Below are 17,751 nucleotides of genomic sequence, written 5' to 3'. Positions count from 1 at the left end.
TATGCAAGTGTCTGCTTGGGCTGGCGATTTCTCCCCCCACTCCTTCCCTCTCCCAGTATATTATCAGGGAGCCCACTCAACTAAATTCCCCCACTATTTATTGTTGGGCCCGGAGAACCTCTTTAGCATACTAGGTTGTATTATGATGAGGATAACAAAGGCGCATATCAACAGTTCCTTCCAATGGAGCGGAGTTTAAAAAAAGCTGGCGAGATAACATTAAAGGCACTACCTTGATCTCAGGCGAACATGTTAAGCCCTGTAACGAAACGTATTGGAAGTGTTTAATTACAGCCCGGGAAATGAAGCTACAAGATGATTCCTTAATTAAGCAGTGATTAAGGATTTTCTGCCTTCTATCTAACACAGTTTGCAATGCATTTTAAACACAATCGCCCAGGCAACCTCACAGGGAACAATGTCACAGGGCTTTGATGAAGTTTCCTGCACAAATGTCACAAGGAAAAAGCACAGCAGAGGAAGAAGTGCTGGAGCAGCACTCCTTTGCTTACAGTACGGTTTGATAAAACCTGGAATGCAGACGAATATTGAGACCCATTTTTATGGTTTTAAATGACATAAGAATTTTGACCTTTTTGATATAGAAATAGATTGATTGAGGTGCTCCATTTCCTTCACAGAGGTCCACTATAAGTAATAGAGACTCTGCCTTGTTTCATCATTTGAATTGAAACCCACTGCTGCCTTATCAAGGGAGACAGATTGTCAATGATCATCCTCTACATTATCGCCTAGATCATAATTTACATCTGGCTTAGGTTCCTTTCCCTGCGCAATCAAATGGAGATACTTAAGGTTGAGTGAGAGAAGGCTGAACAGAACAGAAGGGACGGGGAGGGCTGGGGAGGCGAGGCGGCCTGCTGAGTGCAGGGTTGGCGGGCATGCAAGAGGAGCCAGTGAGCTGTTAAAATCAGCCCTATCGCTTCTCTATCAAAGGACAGCTCTCTAGCCAAATCGCAGTCACACGCAGCGTGCTATGCATTCAGGTCAATAAGCTTATAGGCGATTTACAGACACAATTCCTGGAGCAAGGTAGCAACAAAGTCATATTGGCTTTTTCTCTCCTCTTTAGCATTGTCTCTGCCAAGGAAGCCCTTGAAAATATCAATCTCTCGTTTGAGACTTTAAGGAGCTCAGAGTGCTCTAATCCTGACCACTGAGTCTAGAGACAGGTCGCAATTTCTGCAAAATGGAGTATAAGTATTTTTACGTCTTCATATGGGATTGCACAGTTCTATATGTTACTGAATTTTAGGCTCAATGACTTTAACCCACTGCCACTTTTCTAAACCCATCACAATCTTGCTAGTATTGGAGCTTGGCAATGATTTTCAGAACGCAATATTAGGGGGGGGGTGCCCGCTATCCCCCCAGCAGTGGTAGTGCTAGTCAGTTGATATTGCATATTCGGTTGTTGATGCAGATTATGCTGCAACAGATAAAGTCAATTCCAGGAAGCCACCTCTTTCACCAAAGTCAAGCATAGCTGTAAGACTTCTCTGCTATCTGAAAAATAGGTTTGAATTGCATGCAATTTGTGGCAGGCAGAGCACTCCAATGGAGGGAGGCTATTAGTGAAATGCCTTGCCACTGTCTCTTTAAATGCCAATAAATTCCCATCATTACAGAATCTGGCAGTTTTCCTCCCTGTCTGCAGCCTGGGTCTTTATCTCGCTCTGCCTCAGTCTCTGAGCATGTAGATCTGGCCCAGTTAGATTGTCATACTTAACAAACATTAATGATTAATTTCCTCCACTGAGTCAAATGGGGCTAAAGGGATGACTCGATTCATCTTATCGCACCACAAATTAGCATTTCTCCATATTCTCCAGCATCAACTGTGCATTAAAATTCCACATTTACCATTCTGGGCACTGGCAGCTGTGGCGAAAGCGCCTAGGAGATCTTCCTCCTGTGTTGCTGGAGATTCTGATTACTTCTGTGTTACACAAAGAGTGGCATAATTAATTCTGCCACTTTCTGTTTGTTACTTTATGTCTCTGACCGCTGCAAGTCAAATTACTCACTGAGAGGTTATTTGAAGGGTCAAGGTGGGTTTGTTATTTGCTATGTTAAGGCCTGTGTATGCAGTCCTGAGCTTTCACTCTTCACTTCCAATGTGACAAAATGTTTCTGCCCACATTGTAATTTGTGTAATTTGTGGAGAACGGTGCAGAAGAGTGCAAAATGTTCAAATTTAGTTGTGCTTGATATATCCTGACACATAAACACTCAAAAGCATCAGAATCAGGTAGTTTGTGCTGAAAAAAATCATGTAATATCTCTTCACAAAAAAGTGTTTCACATTGAGGAAATGAGACACATGAAATTACATGTTAATTTACTGTCAGAGCTAACTAAGGAAGTCATTTGTCATCAGACAACACTTGGAACGCACAAAGGGAACAGCTTGAGGCAACACCCTGTGCTGGACTTCACAGATAGACAACAATAAAAGAGGGGGTAAAACAGCAAGGTGAAATTTCACAATTTCAGTAAAAAAAGATGCCACTCAGTGTATATAAAAGAGGTATCTTTCTTACAATTATGGAGCCAGGTGTGTCAATAGAGTATAAATCTTTGCTGTGAAGTCAGCATGTTCAACTGTGGGCTCTTCACAAGCAGAGCTCCATAAATGTGAAATTGACCGAGCAGGAGAAGTTGTTTGAGGTAAGATTCTGTTTGAATCGCAGGAAAAGCCAAGGTTATTTCTTTGGATATGTGGCTTTTTTTCTCTCACAGAGCTCTCGATAGGTAGGCAGACCCCCTCTAATTCCATGTATATTATTAAAACACTGTTCCTTCCCTCTGGGGCTCTACTTTTATACCAAGCTGCTTCATTTCACACCCATGTATGTCGTTTCAGTAACATTGTGTTGAGTGTCACTGACTCTTCATTCATTTAAGGGTAGATGAGTTCTTACAACTATAACTGTAATAGTTTCAAAGTGTTCTATTCTTATATATATATATATATATATATATATATATATATATATGAAATTATTGGATTGTTTTTATCGATGCATTGACATGTAAATAGCGTTTTAATGAAAAGAATCCCTCTTGTTGTTGGATTGGTCACAACCCACAGACATATGCAACTAGTGAGCAGATAATAGTTAGTGTTGAGGGTCACAAGCCTAAAAGGTTAGGAACCACTGATATATATAGTACAGCAGGGGCTTTGGAGGAAAATGTATTGGGATATGTCACTTCAGCTTTTTGTCTGAAAAATGCATTATACTCACAGTTCAGCATCAGTGAGATTTCACATTTATGTTGCAAAATTCAAAGCTAACAGGCCTCTGTATACCAGCAGCATCTTACAAATCACATCCATGAAAGCACCAAAAACCACAGAGAGCCATGACACCATTAACTAAATAGGTTATGTGGTCTACCATCACCAAATTTAGAGGTTCCCAAGCCTCAGACCAAGATGGGACGTCAAGGTGCTCCATACACTTATCTGGGGAGTCCCTTTTCTGCAAGGGTAAGGCAAATGACTGAGTCTTTGGTGGCATTCAACTTCTTGACCTTTGCGCCTTTAAGCGGCTTTGCTACTTCACCGCGCTCTGATCAAAGTTAATAAGTGCTTCATATGTTAATGAAAATTGGTACTCCTCTTTGTGTTCCTACAGCTTTTTAATACCTATTATAGACTGAAACTTTTAATGGAGGTTTTAGGTCCCCCTGACAAGCCCATTTCAGAGAGTGACTACACAGATACAAGGCTAAGCTAAGACCAGAGAGTCACTGCTCAGTGGAGGAACCTTACACGGGAGACCTTATTCTCCGGGAAGCAGCAGAAGATAAAGGCCATGGGATGAGTGGCTGCTTTAAAACCCACGTTCAAGTCCGCACAGGGCTAATTACAGCACGCCATCACATTTGAGAGGGTTTAGTTAATCAAGGGGGCTCTCTTTTTCCTCCTATAGTCGAGGAATAACACACTTAAACCATTTAATGCCGCCAGGATTGCGTCCTGTTTAATTCACTGCAGTTTCACATAAGTGGGGTAAATTTAAGCCACGCCGACATTAGTTTTAAATAGATCTAATTGAAGAAGGGATCATGGGGAAAAAGGCTACACCTGATGATTGCACACAACTTGCCATGAGGAAAAAAGAAATTTGGATAGTACGTCATTTGGGTCTTAGGAGGCAATGGGAGACTTAGCTACTGTAAGCTTAGATAGCAAAATAATAAAAAAAAAAAAATCTGACTAGTAAGGCTTGTGTATGACAAGGAACAGATTACCAGTGTCCCCAAAAAGTAGTATTTGACATTTGGGATTACTATTTAGTGTTGACTTTATTCATAAACATGGAAAGGAGATTTGAAGCCCAGTTCCTCACATGGTTTTATCCAAAACAATGGAAATATCAAACAGCTCTGACAAGGTTCTTTGAAGATTTTCAGAAGTTGTACTTTTTTTCTAGCTGCAGCCACCAATGTGTACTGCACCATGTATTTCATAGCTAGTGGGTTATTACAAGACCATACATTCTACTTTGAAGTATGTGTAAGGAGACATTACGAAGGAGACAAAGGGTAAAAGCAAACGAGGCGTCACTGGTAATTGCAATTTCCGAACAATTGTGCCGTTCAACTTTTCCCGGAGAACAAAAGGAAAACATTATTGATACGATTACTGGGGCATAGCCTACCTGAAACATGAAAGATTCATTTTTCTTCAATAATGTAATCCCACGAGGCACATCAGTTTAGAAGTGTGAAGAAATAATTCTAAACAATTTTTCCTTTGAAAGGAGAAGGAAGAGGCAGACATTCAAAGCATTGGTTCTTCATTAAAAAGTCAAATTTATGGCATCCGTGTGCCAGTAAGAGTGGGGACACCTGGGGTAGTGAAAGCCATGCGACCGGGGGGTAGGTAGCGGTGGGGGTGGGGGAGTTAGGGGGAGGGAGGCGGGACAAGTCTGTCATCTTCACACTGTAACCTGGAGCAGACCACAAATTAGCTCCTGTGATGGCAAGGTGTGACCGAAATGAAACAAACATACAAAGAAGCAATCTAATTGAATTGGAGTTCAAAGAGAGCTCGGGCGCATTTGGCGATGCTAAGGCGCTTTATAGTGCTGGACCTCCGAGCAGTAGCAGGTGCTGCTGAGTGTTCACAGAGCTTTAGCGCCGGCTCAAAGCGAAGTGCTACGCTCTCCAGTGCATTGGTGTACCGTAGCACACCTTCACAGCACTATCACAGAGGGAGAGCCAGTGTGGCCGATGCCATCTCTCGCTCAGATCAAACCACTGCTCTTGGGTGGATTGCTGGGATCAAATATGAAAATGGATAGTTTCATTTCTCGGCAGTGATGCGGGAGAAATTCTCATACAGATACAAGTTCTGCCAGGTTTGATTTGAACATGTTGAGGAATTTTATTAGACGCCATTGGCAGGAGTTTAACTTATTTTTGATGCTTGGCACAAGGGTGGCTTAAACATATTGTCTCATATTAGGTATTAAAAAGAGCACTGTACACTGCTTGTGAAGAACGGCTTTTGGAGTTTTGGTTTAGAATAAGTAAATGATTCTCACCTTTGTTGCAGAAGTACTCCATGTCTTCACAGCTCATGTTCTCAGTCTCAAACTCAGCGGAGAAGTTCTCTTCCACCGAGAACTCGTCTTTGGCCAAGAGCTCGTTCTCCTCGGAGACGCACTCCTCCTCCTCTTCCTCCAGGCCATCCTCCAGAGGACCTGAGGGAACACACACACACACACACACACACACACACACACACACACACACACGGGAGATGTTCAGCAGTTTCATCACATCCTTCAGGCTCTCAAAAAAAAAAACCCTTCTGCCTCTCCTTGTTTCTTTTGTTGAGATACTACAAATGCAGATGCAACTCAGTGCGCAGCACAGCACTGTACTGTCTTTGCTGTCTATGTTCAGACTTTCAGTATAGACAAAGATAAGGCCATGTAATAAAGAATATTGTTTTACCATAATATTTAACAAAGGTCCTTCCATTGTAGCTATTGAAAAAGTCCTTTTGAGACTGCGCTTTCTGAAAAACAAGCTGACATGCAGCCAAGGTGAGCGTTGATTTTAATCCCGCTACCTGCAAAACAAAACCTCACATAGACGGGGGGAAGAGAAAAAAAAGTTCTTTTCCAGACTTTTTATACAGGCATCAGCATGGGAGGAGGAAAGAAAATACTTTTATTAATTTGTTAGCCTTATCACAGGGTACAATGTTGATTTTCCATTTACATTCCACGCCTCCGGGTAATACACCAGTGCAATCTTAAAGGAGACACTTTTCCGTGTGATTAATGTTTTCCCCCCTCTGTGCAATATTATTTCTTTAAATCTAAATGATTTTAGAGTTTTGCTTGTAGCTGTACATCTCTTTTGGTATTTGCATATTACCATTTTGCTTCAATCAAGGGCGTTGATGGAATTACTGTACTGCTACCTGAATTGTATTAGCTCTGAAAAACATCTCACCTGACATTTGAATGTTATTAAGATAATGTGCATCTTGCACACCTCTCCTTCCCACCAAACATGTCTCCAATGTCTGCACATGAATTACCATAGCAAAGAAGTGATGGAGCACTTCAAGTTTAAGGTTAGTTTATATCTGAAATAATACACTCCAAGCAAGAAACCTGCGTCATCTTCATAAAAAAAAAAAAAAAAAAATCTCCTTCTCGAACTGTGTTTAAACTGAATAATCATATCAAAAGTGCTGCAGCATCACTGCCTGCTAGATGTGGATGCTGTTTCCGTTTCTGCCTGTCTCACATGAGCTATGTTGCAGCCTCTTGTGCATCATCCTGGAGCTCAAACAGAGCGCACTGATATCCTCTTGACACCTTTCAATGTGTTTGTTCTATTGTAGTGGGAGTGAGCCCCTCAGCTTTATTAAAGCAATAATTTCAGTTCAGAAAGTGGGGCTGGTGTGCCTCTCCTGTTTCTCTTTCTTCCTGCACCGAGCCTCATAAAAGACCCCCCTGATGTCCACAAACTGCTTGCTCTTTTCATTAGTCTTATAAATTACTCCTTTGTAGAAGCCTACATCTGCAGGAGCCCCGGACATGAAAAGAATTAGCACACAGATCTCTAATAGACACTGCAGAGGCAGAGTGCTGCTTTTAAATTAGGATACAGTTTTATGATCTTATCTGATGCCTTCTGCTGATTCGCTGAGGAGTGAAGTGAGGCGTGAAGTGACTCGATGAGTCTACCATCGCTTAAGATGATACTGAGAGATAAATATCGCAGTATCAAGGGGAGATTGTATGACTGGCGTTAAAAGCTCCTGCCAAGGCAATTGAAGACAGTGTGAAAGAAAGCGGAGAAATACATTTCTATACACACTCTGTACACATTCCATTACACAGCTGAATAAGAACTGTGTGTACAACTAAACGATTCTTCCTCTGTCGCCAGAAAATACAGCAGCGCTATTGCACCATAGAAAATAGACCTACAGTGTTGTGTGATAATAAGGGTAAAGGGAGATTAAAGATAAACTTCATGGTCAATAAGACACAAAGATTAGGTAGATAAGATGAGATAGAATTGAGGTTTAATAGACTTAGAATGAGGGCATCTCACTTCCCCACTCTAACAGATAGTAACTAAATGGAGCATTTTCAAACTGATAGAGATACTGGAGGCCTTACTGAATATGGAAAAATGAAATACTCCACCCAGTCAGAGACATTAGAGGGGGTCTGATGGCTACTTCTTGGGGACTGCGTAGATTACCAAAGTTTGTGCGCATTCTCACGTGTTTAGTTTATTATACAGTATTCATTGCATGGAGAGACCTGAAATTATTTCAGAGACAGCAATGATAAGAATAATGACTTTCTAAACGACTAGCACCACACTCCTAACTCATTTTCTGATAGTGGCGTTCCTGCTATATTTAGTTGTGTACTGTTTAAAATCCTGTCACATTCACTGTGTGACCCACGCTTGTTGGTGCATTTCTATAGGGTCTGCTGACGAATTGGGCTGGAGGAATGTCTGCTGCTTCACCCTCTTATCAAGCCTCCTCTGGAGTTCAGATGGCCAATGACACAGTGGAGAGAGTGTCTGCATTTCACGCCGCCACAGAAAACAACACAGCCAGATTTAAACACAGAAGAAACACTGCTTACTTGGAAATCTTTTGGAAATCTATGTGGTGTCTTTCACTTATTGCATCTGTCTTGTCCTTGCAATATAATCTAGATACCCTGCTTTGCTTCATGTGGGTGTCTTATTATTCTGTCTATTATACTGTTTACAAAGGAAAAAACAAGTCACCATTAAATGGCGGCTCTTTTGAAGTTTGAAATATGTATTTAAGCTTTCAAAAATCCCATTTATAAAACCCCATTTTGGAACAAATGAGTGATTTTCAATACCACTCAAAAACAAAATAATTTAGTGTTGAATTCATTAGCCAATCAACAAAAAGTTAATCAACCATGATAATTAATTGATCAAAATAATGCCACTTATACAGCAGAAATGCCAAACATTCAGTGATCTCAGCCTCTCAAATGTCATTATTTGCTGCTTTTCTCTGTTTTATGTCATTTTAAGTTGAAGTTGGGTTTTGGACATTTGGTCAGACAAAACACACAATTTAAAGATGTTACCTTGTGCTCTCAGAACTTGTGATGGGCATTTTTTTTGTGCTTCATTTGCCCATCACTGAATCGGTGGTTCCCAACTTGGAACCCCAAGGGATCCCAAATAAATCTGAGGCGGTCACACGATGATATGGGTATAAGAATAATTAATGAATAATATTAAATAAATAATGAATAGAAATGTTTCAGTCATGTTAAAAAATATGACTTTTCTCTGATTTTTTCTTTTTTCTTGTGAAATTCTGGATACTTTAACCCTTTTAGGTCTCTAAAAGTCCTTCAGATTAAACAATCTGAGAGGCCATAACATGTGATGAGTTTGATGAGACTTTACCTCACAAGGCGTCACAAGCCCAAAAGGTTGGGAACCACTCGACTAAACAATGAATCAATTAATCAGAGAAATAATCATTAGATTAATGAAGAGAATAATTATTAGTTGCAGTCCTAAAATAATCATCTCTACTCTTGTGTCTGACAGCTCTTCTGGTCAGACTTTCAAGTGCTAATTCATGAGCTTTACTTTCTAGAGAAAGGCTTGGTTTGCTAAAATCATCCCAGCACAAAGACTCATATCGACTCAGTTTTAAGAGGATGTTTTAGGAAACTGCACCCTGTCTGAACTTCCTCTCAATCAGGGTCAGTGTCCAGGTATCCCTGCACTCCCACAGCCCTGTCATCCACACCCTCCGCCCTGAACTGTATCATCCGCATTCATCAGACTCTTCCTCTGCTGACTAGAGAGAGAAATCTCAGCCCTGTTCAAACAGTCATGCAGCAGGAGCAGCAGGCAGGAGCAGCCAATGCTAATAGAGACATTGGTAGCTGAATGCAGGCTTGATCACAGTGGCTCTTTTGTTCATGGCGTGGCCTCTGTCTGATAGGGATCGGCCATGCGGAGTGGAGCTCCGGAGAGGGATATGGTAATGCCCCAACTGAGTCTATAAAATGGGGTGATACTCTGAGACCATATGATGGACAGAGGATTAATGAGTCACAGAGGAAGGGAAGCAAGGAAGAGTACGAACAGAGGTGGCGGAATGAGCATATCTTTCAGGAAAACACTCTGTACATGAGTCTGTGCCTCAGTGGACTAAAACAGAAAATGGAAAAAAACACACAGATGTGCCAACCTTGCCTCGGAAACTCACACTTAAAAAAAAAAAAGAAGAGCTCTCAGCAAATATGTGTGTATGTGCAAAACTGTATGAGTGACTGGTAATTTCATGGCATGCTTTTTCTGCCGTCCGCAATGTGGGGAGCTTGTGGCCGGGCTGTGATAGCGATACCTCACATTATCAGCAGGCTCCACAGTGTGATGTGTGGATCACAAACCCAGCCTCCTCTATAGCTCCCTAATTAGAGGTGAGGTAATTGAATCTGACAGAACAAAGCGGCAGATCTCTATAAGCATGGAAATCATTTTTGCTCCCACCTATACAGTTTTTCATCCAAAAGGTCCATTGAAAATGTGTCCAAGCTGGCCTGGGGATAAAACGTAGCACCTGAGACTAAACATGAATGCATAATGCAGCCCTAAAATCCAACAGGGCCACACGGCTCAACCTCTGCCAACTCCGCTCCCTGTGACTGGCCCTTTGTGCCAACACTGATACTGGGCCTTCCTCACTTCCAGGTGAACACACACATACTCCGCAGCACTCTTCAAACTTCTGCGGGGGAGGAAATATAGACTTTGTCTCAAGTTGCAAGTAGCTGTACGCTGTGAGCCAGGTAGGCTTAGACACACATTCACATGTTTACCTCCACAGCTGGAGGAAAAAAATGGATAAACACTCGCTCTCTGACAGCAAAGTGTGAAAATAGAAAAAACAATTTTGTCTCATCTGGCACGAAGGGTTGGGAAGGCTGAGAGAGAAGAGAAAGAGAAGGAGGAGAAAGTGGAGAGAGGGAAGAAGAGACTGGGGGCCATACTTTCTCCTCAGCTCTAATGACCTTTGGGAAGCAGAGGGCTCCCTCAGCCTTGGAAGAGACTTAGTGTATATGTTACAGGGCTCAAGCCTCTAATTTAATCCTTGATCACTGTAATGAAATAGATACCATTTACGCAACCCTTAATAGCTTAATATGCTACAGGAACCCTCAAAGGAATTTTTCATTTCAAACATCTTTTTTCATACTGCGTAAATGTTACCAAAAAAAAAAAAAGGTCTTTTTCCAAGTTGTACACTGTGATCAAACTAAATGTGGAGCTAATGCTGTAACACAAGTCAGAAGTAAATTACCATTTGTATATTGTCTGTGAATGGCTGCTTGTGTGTGCGTGTGTGCTGGGAGGAGCGTGGAACAGCTTCAGTGGAGACTGATGTGTTCTCAGAGCTGCAGTCTGTGACCAAGAATAAGCAATGGTATTGTTTAACTTGATTTTCCGGTTGCTAAGCAATGTAATTCTCGTGATTAGAAATGGCTGCCTTCCTAAATTTGGGCACTTACAATCAACAGTCAACAAACTGCTTGAAAACTCAGCACCAACGCTCGTCTGGAAATTGCGGTGAAAAGGAGGGAGGGCGGGTTCATCGGGGGGGGGATGAATAAATGTATTCACATCCTTGTAAAACACACACACACACTCATATGAACACACACACTCTTCTGTGAGGCTGCAGCGCTAGAGATGACAAGGCATCTAAATGCAATCTGATGACATCATGCATTTAGATGGCCCACTAAGTTTACGTTACTGTACATTTATGCTTCATGCAGTAAGACTGAGACACACCCATCGGCTGGGAAAAAGTATCACTGTCAATATCACTGTCTCCGTATTCTTCATCACAGCTTGTGAAAGTGTTACCCAGATGCTGAATATTATTATTTCTCAAAGACAGACATATATTTTAGTTAATATTTCTCATTTCTCAAATACTGTTAACATAATTCTAGTCAAGTATCTTATTCCAATCAGACACAACGTTGGATTCCAGCATGTTTGCAGAGTTGCTAAGTTCTGTGTTGTTGCGCCCAGTGTTTCTGTCTGGACTGTTGAAGGGGAATAACATGCTCTTACTTCTTTATCCAATGAATTTGAATTGGAATGGCATGAAAACATGCTGGCATTTGACTATGCCATTAAAATGCTGGAGGCACCTCTGAGCGTGCCCGAGGGCTTCAGCAGATGCCAGCCAGTTTCTCTGTGGAGTTAGCTGGGTCCTGCTTCACTCTACTGCCTCTACTTGCATCTCTAGAGTTTTCAGACACACACACACACACACACACAAAAACACACACACGTCCAAGTGGACACTAGTACAACGTTTGGTCCATAAAAGTCACAAAGCTTGTCCTCCAACTAATATGGGCTTAGCTAATGCCTCTCTTGCAGGGTAACGTTTGCTTTGCAGGGGCAACGAACAGATTAAAATGTTGTATAAATGGCCAGTCTGCTGTATTTAAGCATCCTCAAGTCCTTCCTTTTACACACTTGCCTCTCCTCTGGCGGAATGATTTATTAGTGTCATTCTGTTACTTATAAGAAAATAAAAGTTAACCATGTGCCTGTACACCGAATGTGACAGCTGAAACAAAGCAGGTAAAATATGTGTGGTCTTAATTACTGGTTTATAAGCGAGCTTTTCACTAGAACGCTCACTTTTAATGAAGCCATTGACTGAGGCTCCTCCAGGGAGCTATCATGGTTAAGTGGGGGCATCCATCTTCAGCCATTGGCTCGTCTGCAGACGAGTGGAGGCTCTGTCTACTGCACGCTCACCTCATATTGGCTCACTTTATCTCCACTAAGTAAAGTCTGTTGGAAGGTGCTAACAGTGGCAAGAAAATACTTTTCTCGACCAGCTCTGATGAGGCTGAGAGAGTTTTCATCCTGTAGTGGCACCAGGCACTTCACTGTGTCTTAAGTGCTTAATAAGATGCTGCTGTTTAACCTGAAAAGCATCATATTCATAACATTCAGTGGTCTGCCAGTGTGTGGGGGCTGAAATAGTAATATTGTAAACGCTAAAACTGCCTCTGCAACAATTAGCTTTTAGTCGAGCATCATTTCAAAGAATTAAATGGGGAGCCCCCAGAAAAAGAAAAATGATTACCGTATCAAATAATGTAGATAAAACAATATTTTCCCATCAAGGAATTTCTATGAAATGGATATATCTAAGATGTCAATTTCATTCCAGTATTATGAAGGATGGGGGGTTCCTTTTGCAATAAATTCTTCATTAATTCAATTCTAATTTTCCTCTGGTTCCTATTTCTACTATTGATAGTTCCACTTCTTAATACCTCGGATAAGGGGGAGAAAATCATTGCAAGAACTCAGTGGAGACTGTGAGCAGCAGATAGGATCTAAATATTACCAATGCCAAAAGAAGTGTGAAGTCTGATGAACATTTCAAAAGAACAATTCTTTATGGATCAGCTAAATCTTTTCCACTTTTTAATTAAAAGTAAAGAAAATAGAAGTTAATTATCCTGTAAAGATTAGCTGGTGGGCATCTTTCTGTAAATTAGTTCTAATTAAAAGGAAATTGTCAAATGACATTCAAAGCACTGTCCTTTAAAACACAGACCGAGATGGGCTTTTTTTTCCTCTCCCCCCCACCCCCCATTTCTTGATCTGGCCATGTGAAGCTTCTTGTTGGAAGATTAGGATTCTGCCAGTGCTTCAGACAGCACACACACACACTCCCTGCTCCCTGGATAGCAGGCCTCTAGCACACTGTGAAATACTGCTACATCAATGGGGAGCTAGTGGCTGCTGGAGATAAATACTCCTCATTGATAAATGATTGCACTGATGACCTGTTCAGGTTTAAACTGTTATATCAGGCTGATATTGGCTTTTTATGAAATATCCGATATTGGTCATGTGCTCTAGTCCAGTGTAGAAATCTCTAGAAAAACTGCAATTTTATTTATTAATTTTACTGATTTTGTCATAAATTTGTAAAGTTTTACATACTATTGAATATAGAGGGAGGCTTGTGACATAAAAAGCAGCTTGCTCTAAAAAAACTTGATTAGTTTGTGTGTCTTCATAGATGTTAACTGCCATACTAAGAATAAAAATCTGGGGGAAACATTAAAAACTGTAGCATACAATGATTATATTCAAACATATTACACATAAGCACAAGAATGTAGCTATGTTATCAGTGATACCAATTCAAATTTATATTTATAGGGCTGCAACTAATGATGAATGAAAACTGTCCATCACAAGTTCCCAGAGCCCAAGATGACGTCTTCGAATTTCTCGTTTTGTCTGACCAAAACCAAAAGATATTCAATTTACAATAATGTTAGACAAGTAAAGGCAAATCCTCACATTTGAGAAGCTGCAACCGAAGAATGTTTTGACATTTTTGCTTGAGAAATGACTTAATACTATTAAATAATTACCAAAATACTGTCAATTGACTAATCACTTCCTCTCTATGTCGTCATCATCAGCCTTTATTATTAGTCAAAGCCTAGCTTGTGTGATACTTTCCTGCCACTAAAACAAAAGAACACACACATACTTAAGCAAACCTCCACTATCATCACTTCACAAATAAATGATGAATCAGATTGCCTTCTTATGTGTGTACTGTAGCTTTCATCTGATTTCATGTGGATTTCATCATTCATTGTCTAAGCTCGGCTGTTGCTCCAATCCTCTCGCATTGTATCAAACCAGATTCCAGCAGTAAAGTCCGACAGCAGAGAGAGGAAAACAGTGCTGAAGCCCCTCCATCTGCTCTGGCTAATGATGATGCTCTCCCTGGCCTGGAGCAGAACTGTGTGAGGGAGATTTACACCCATAATACCCCTGGGGCTCTGGAGCTGCACCGCGCTCCAAAACACCGTCACTCCATCACTTTCTATATGATAGCTGGCAGAGCAGGTAACAATGGACCAGCAACAATGTCTTTTTGTATTACTGACAAGTGCCTTATTTGGTTGACATAACCTGCCTCGGTGTCTGAGGAGTGGCACTAAGCACACGGGAAAATGGATGACAGCTACACCATTGACACATTGTGCAGTTGTAACAATCATACCAGACTATGTTTTAAAAAAATACCCAGCAGTGTGGGTGATATGAGGCAAGCGAGAACAGCAGTGACTGAGGGAGAGGTGGCTGTCTTTGCGATGCACTAATTGGAATGATAGCAGGAGGGGAAATCAGGCATCACAGTGAGCTAAACTGAACAGAGCTGCCTTTTTCCATTTACTCTATTATAAAGGTTTATAAGTTGTAATTGCCCTTCAATTTGGGAGCTTTAGACCCACTATAAAGCTCTGTGTGGGACTAGCCTTGACATCTATCTCCTAAAACAAGTGAGTTAAATGGTGAGCGGCAAAAAGAAAGACTACGTGCATGTGTGTGTGTGTGTGTGTGTGTCAGAGAGAGAGACTCATGCAGGGGGGAGATGTAGAGAGCTTCACTCCTCAGGGATTGAGTGTTCACACACAGTAAATGGAAGTGGCATGGCTCTGACCTTTGAGCCGCAGCATACGAGTAAAGTGAAGGCGCTGTCAAAATATTGCTTCAGAAATGACAATCCACCTCGCCAGTCCCAAGTCTTGACATGGCAGGCAAGTGGAGAGCAGTAACCTGCTGATCCCAACATTACAAATGAGGGGATTATCATGAAAACAAACCGCAGCTCGACACATTGCATACCCTAAAGATATTCTGGCATTGCCCCTTATTATCAGCAATGTCCCACACAGATAGCCAGCGATGACACCAAAAATCGAAAGGAATAGGAGTCGTTATGTGTCAGAATCCCACATAAACTTTCAAATCAGGCTTTACAAAATAACTTATTATTACCAGCATCAACTTTGCTGATATGATATTACACTTACAGTTTCTGAACTTGGGATTTGGCAGTGGAGCAGCTTCGCATCTTCATTTACACCCATGTAATACTCAAGTCCACAGAGAATAACTCAGTCGTAAAGAATACCAAAATATCACAAGCAAATTACTAGTGCACTGAGAGGAAGCTTGGGAGGAACAAAGACAGGCAGCCATAATTATATCTTGGCGTGTATAGCATGTCAATGGGCCACCTTCGTTCTGGAGGGCATTCCCCTGGGCCCCTCAGGCATCAAAATGATGTCCAAATTATTTTGTGCTCTATTGCAGCATGGCGCGATTATCATATTTACTGGTGGTGCATTATGACAACATTGATGTTTACACCTGTCTCTGTGAGAAGGCAAGGTTTACACTCTGTAATTTAGCAAATGTACAGTATGCATATGAGCTTTTTGGCAGGGATTTAAATTAGGTCAGAAATGGAATACATCAATAGCAACCCATATGTGCATCTTTCTTTTTCTTTTTTCTCCCTCTCCTCCCCAGCCTTCTTTGCTCAGAAGCTTGGCGATGAAGCAGCTTGACGACTGCAGAAGTGTGATATGTGCAAATCACATTTGCAGATGAGCTTGAAACTCCCTTTTAATATTCAGATATCAGACATCCTGCACTGAGAAGCCCGCTAAGACGCGATTCGGAGGAAAAAAGCAAGATCCGCGTCATTAAGGGAATCGTTAGAGGCTCGGTTTACATTTTACATATTTCACAAAAATGTACAACCAAGTAAAAACATCACCAGTTATCTGTGATAACAATGCAAATTTTTGTCAGAGAGCGCATGAAGATTCTGTCAAAATCCAAAGTCGCTCAGGTCTTTCTTTTCTTTTTTTTCTCTCTGGCTTAACACCCTCAGCTTATTGGCGCTTTGATTTCTTTCATATTTTTTCCCTGAGAAGTCACACAGGCTTGTGGAGTCAAAGACGGTGAAAGGTATGTTTGCCACGAGGCACGGGAACACGTGTCCCCGTAGCCTGCCAATAGCTCATCAAACACACAGGCCTGTGGATGGCTGCAAGCCCTGCTGGCGTTTAGGACGTCTAAACAGCATCCGCTCTGCCACACAAACTGTCACTGACTCCTATTTACTTGCTTCAGTCAGAGCCACAAAGAAAAGCCCCTGTTTCCTGACCATTTTCTGCAAACGCATTGACAACACCACCACCACAATGTTGCATTTTTTTTTTCATATACCTGCTCCTTTGTGGTGTACAGTAGCGCATTGACAATAATTTGGTGCTTTATAGCCTGAACTTTTTCATTGGATGACAGACTGTAGCCCCTGCAATTTCCCCCTACCTCCTTCATTTCCCCGTGTCTTAGCCCTGTGCCAAATTTGTCTCTGTGCCATTTTAATTACAGCCAAGGCAATCTTTATGGTGGTATTCTGCGAGAACACCAATCTGCAAAAAAGGTGATAAGTAGAACCGCCACCCAGCTTTGGTATCAGTAATAAACAGACACTTAATTGAATAATTTGACCTAAGAGGCTGATCCTGGGAAGTAGCATGTTGGAAAAATTATTTTGAATATTGAAGACAGTTCGGTGTTTTGCATGACGCCTGCAGTAGGAGAACACACAGTGGATTTGGCTGGTTGCCTGCCAACTCGCCAATGTGGGCCATGGTGAGTCTTTACGGAACAGATAAGTCAGCTTCAGATGTGTGCATGTGTGTATGGTTTTTTTGGGGGGGGGGGGTGGGGGGTGGGGGTGGGGGTGCACGTATGCATGAGTATGTGTGCAGGCGTGTGTGTGCATGTGTCCAATATGTACAAGGGGAGGGGAAGGCGAGCAGTGTGAAGTGTGCCCACTCAAGGTCCATCTCCAGCTAGCAGCCGCACGGGCACATCCCCTTGCATCCTCCTGCCCCAAACACACACACACACACACACACACACACACACACACACACACACACACACACAGCAGCTTTCCGCAGAGCCTTAGAGACAATGCCTCGCGGCCCCTTCCTGTTTAAGGATAGCTGTCAGAGGATGATGGCTCAGATTCAACACTGCAGCAGGTTTGCACAGAGCTCCCTGATAAAAAAGCAAAAGCCTCCACTCTCTCTACTCTCTCTCCCTCTCTGTGTGTCTTGTCTTTCTCTCGCTCTCTCCATCACTCTCCCTCTCCCTCCACAGTTCAACACTGATTTGACTGCTAGCATAATTTTGCAGAGGAGACTATTTGCAGATGCAGCAGAGTTATCAATCCGAACAGACACACAATCCGGGTCCAATGTCACTTCTCCT

The 17,751-nt window shown here is 41.8% G+C and overlaps 1 protein-coding gene across 2 annotated transcripts in view; it reads right to left on the bottom strand.

The window, feature by feature from the left end:
• The window catches only part of zfpm2a (zinc finger protein, FOG family member 2a), a 116,184-nt gene that overhangs the window by 78,189 nt on the left and 20,244 nt on the right, over positions 1-17,751 (bottom strand). For both annotated transcript variants that reach the window (XM_044207980.1, XM_044207979.1), the window contains exon 2: positions 5,583-5,741. In XM_044207980.1, coding sequence (XP_044063915.1) covers positions 5,583-5,741 — 159 coding nt within the window. The remainder of the gene's footprint in view (positions 1-5,582; positions 5,742-17,751) is intronic.

This window comes from Siniperca chuatsi, linkage group LG9, assembly GCF_020085105.1.
Source record: "Siniperca chuatsi isolate FFG_IHB_CAS linkage group LG9, ASM2008510v1, whole genome shotgun sequence".
Taxonomy (NCBI): domain Eukaryota; kingdom Metazoa; phylum Chordata; class Actinopteri; order Centrarchiformes; family Sinipercidae; genus Siniperca; species Siniperca chuatsi.
This window is presented reverse-complemented; position numbering and strand designations above follow the sequence as displayed.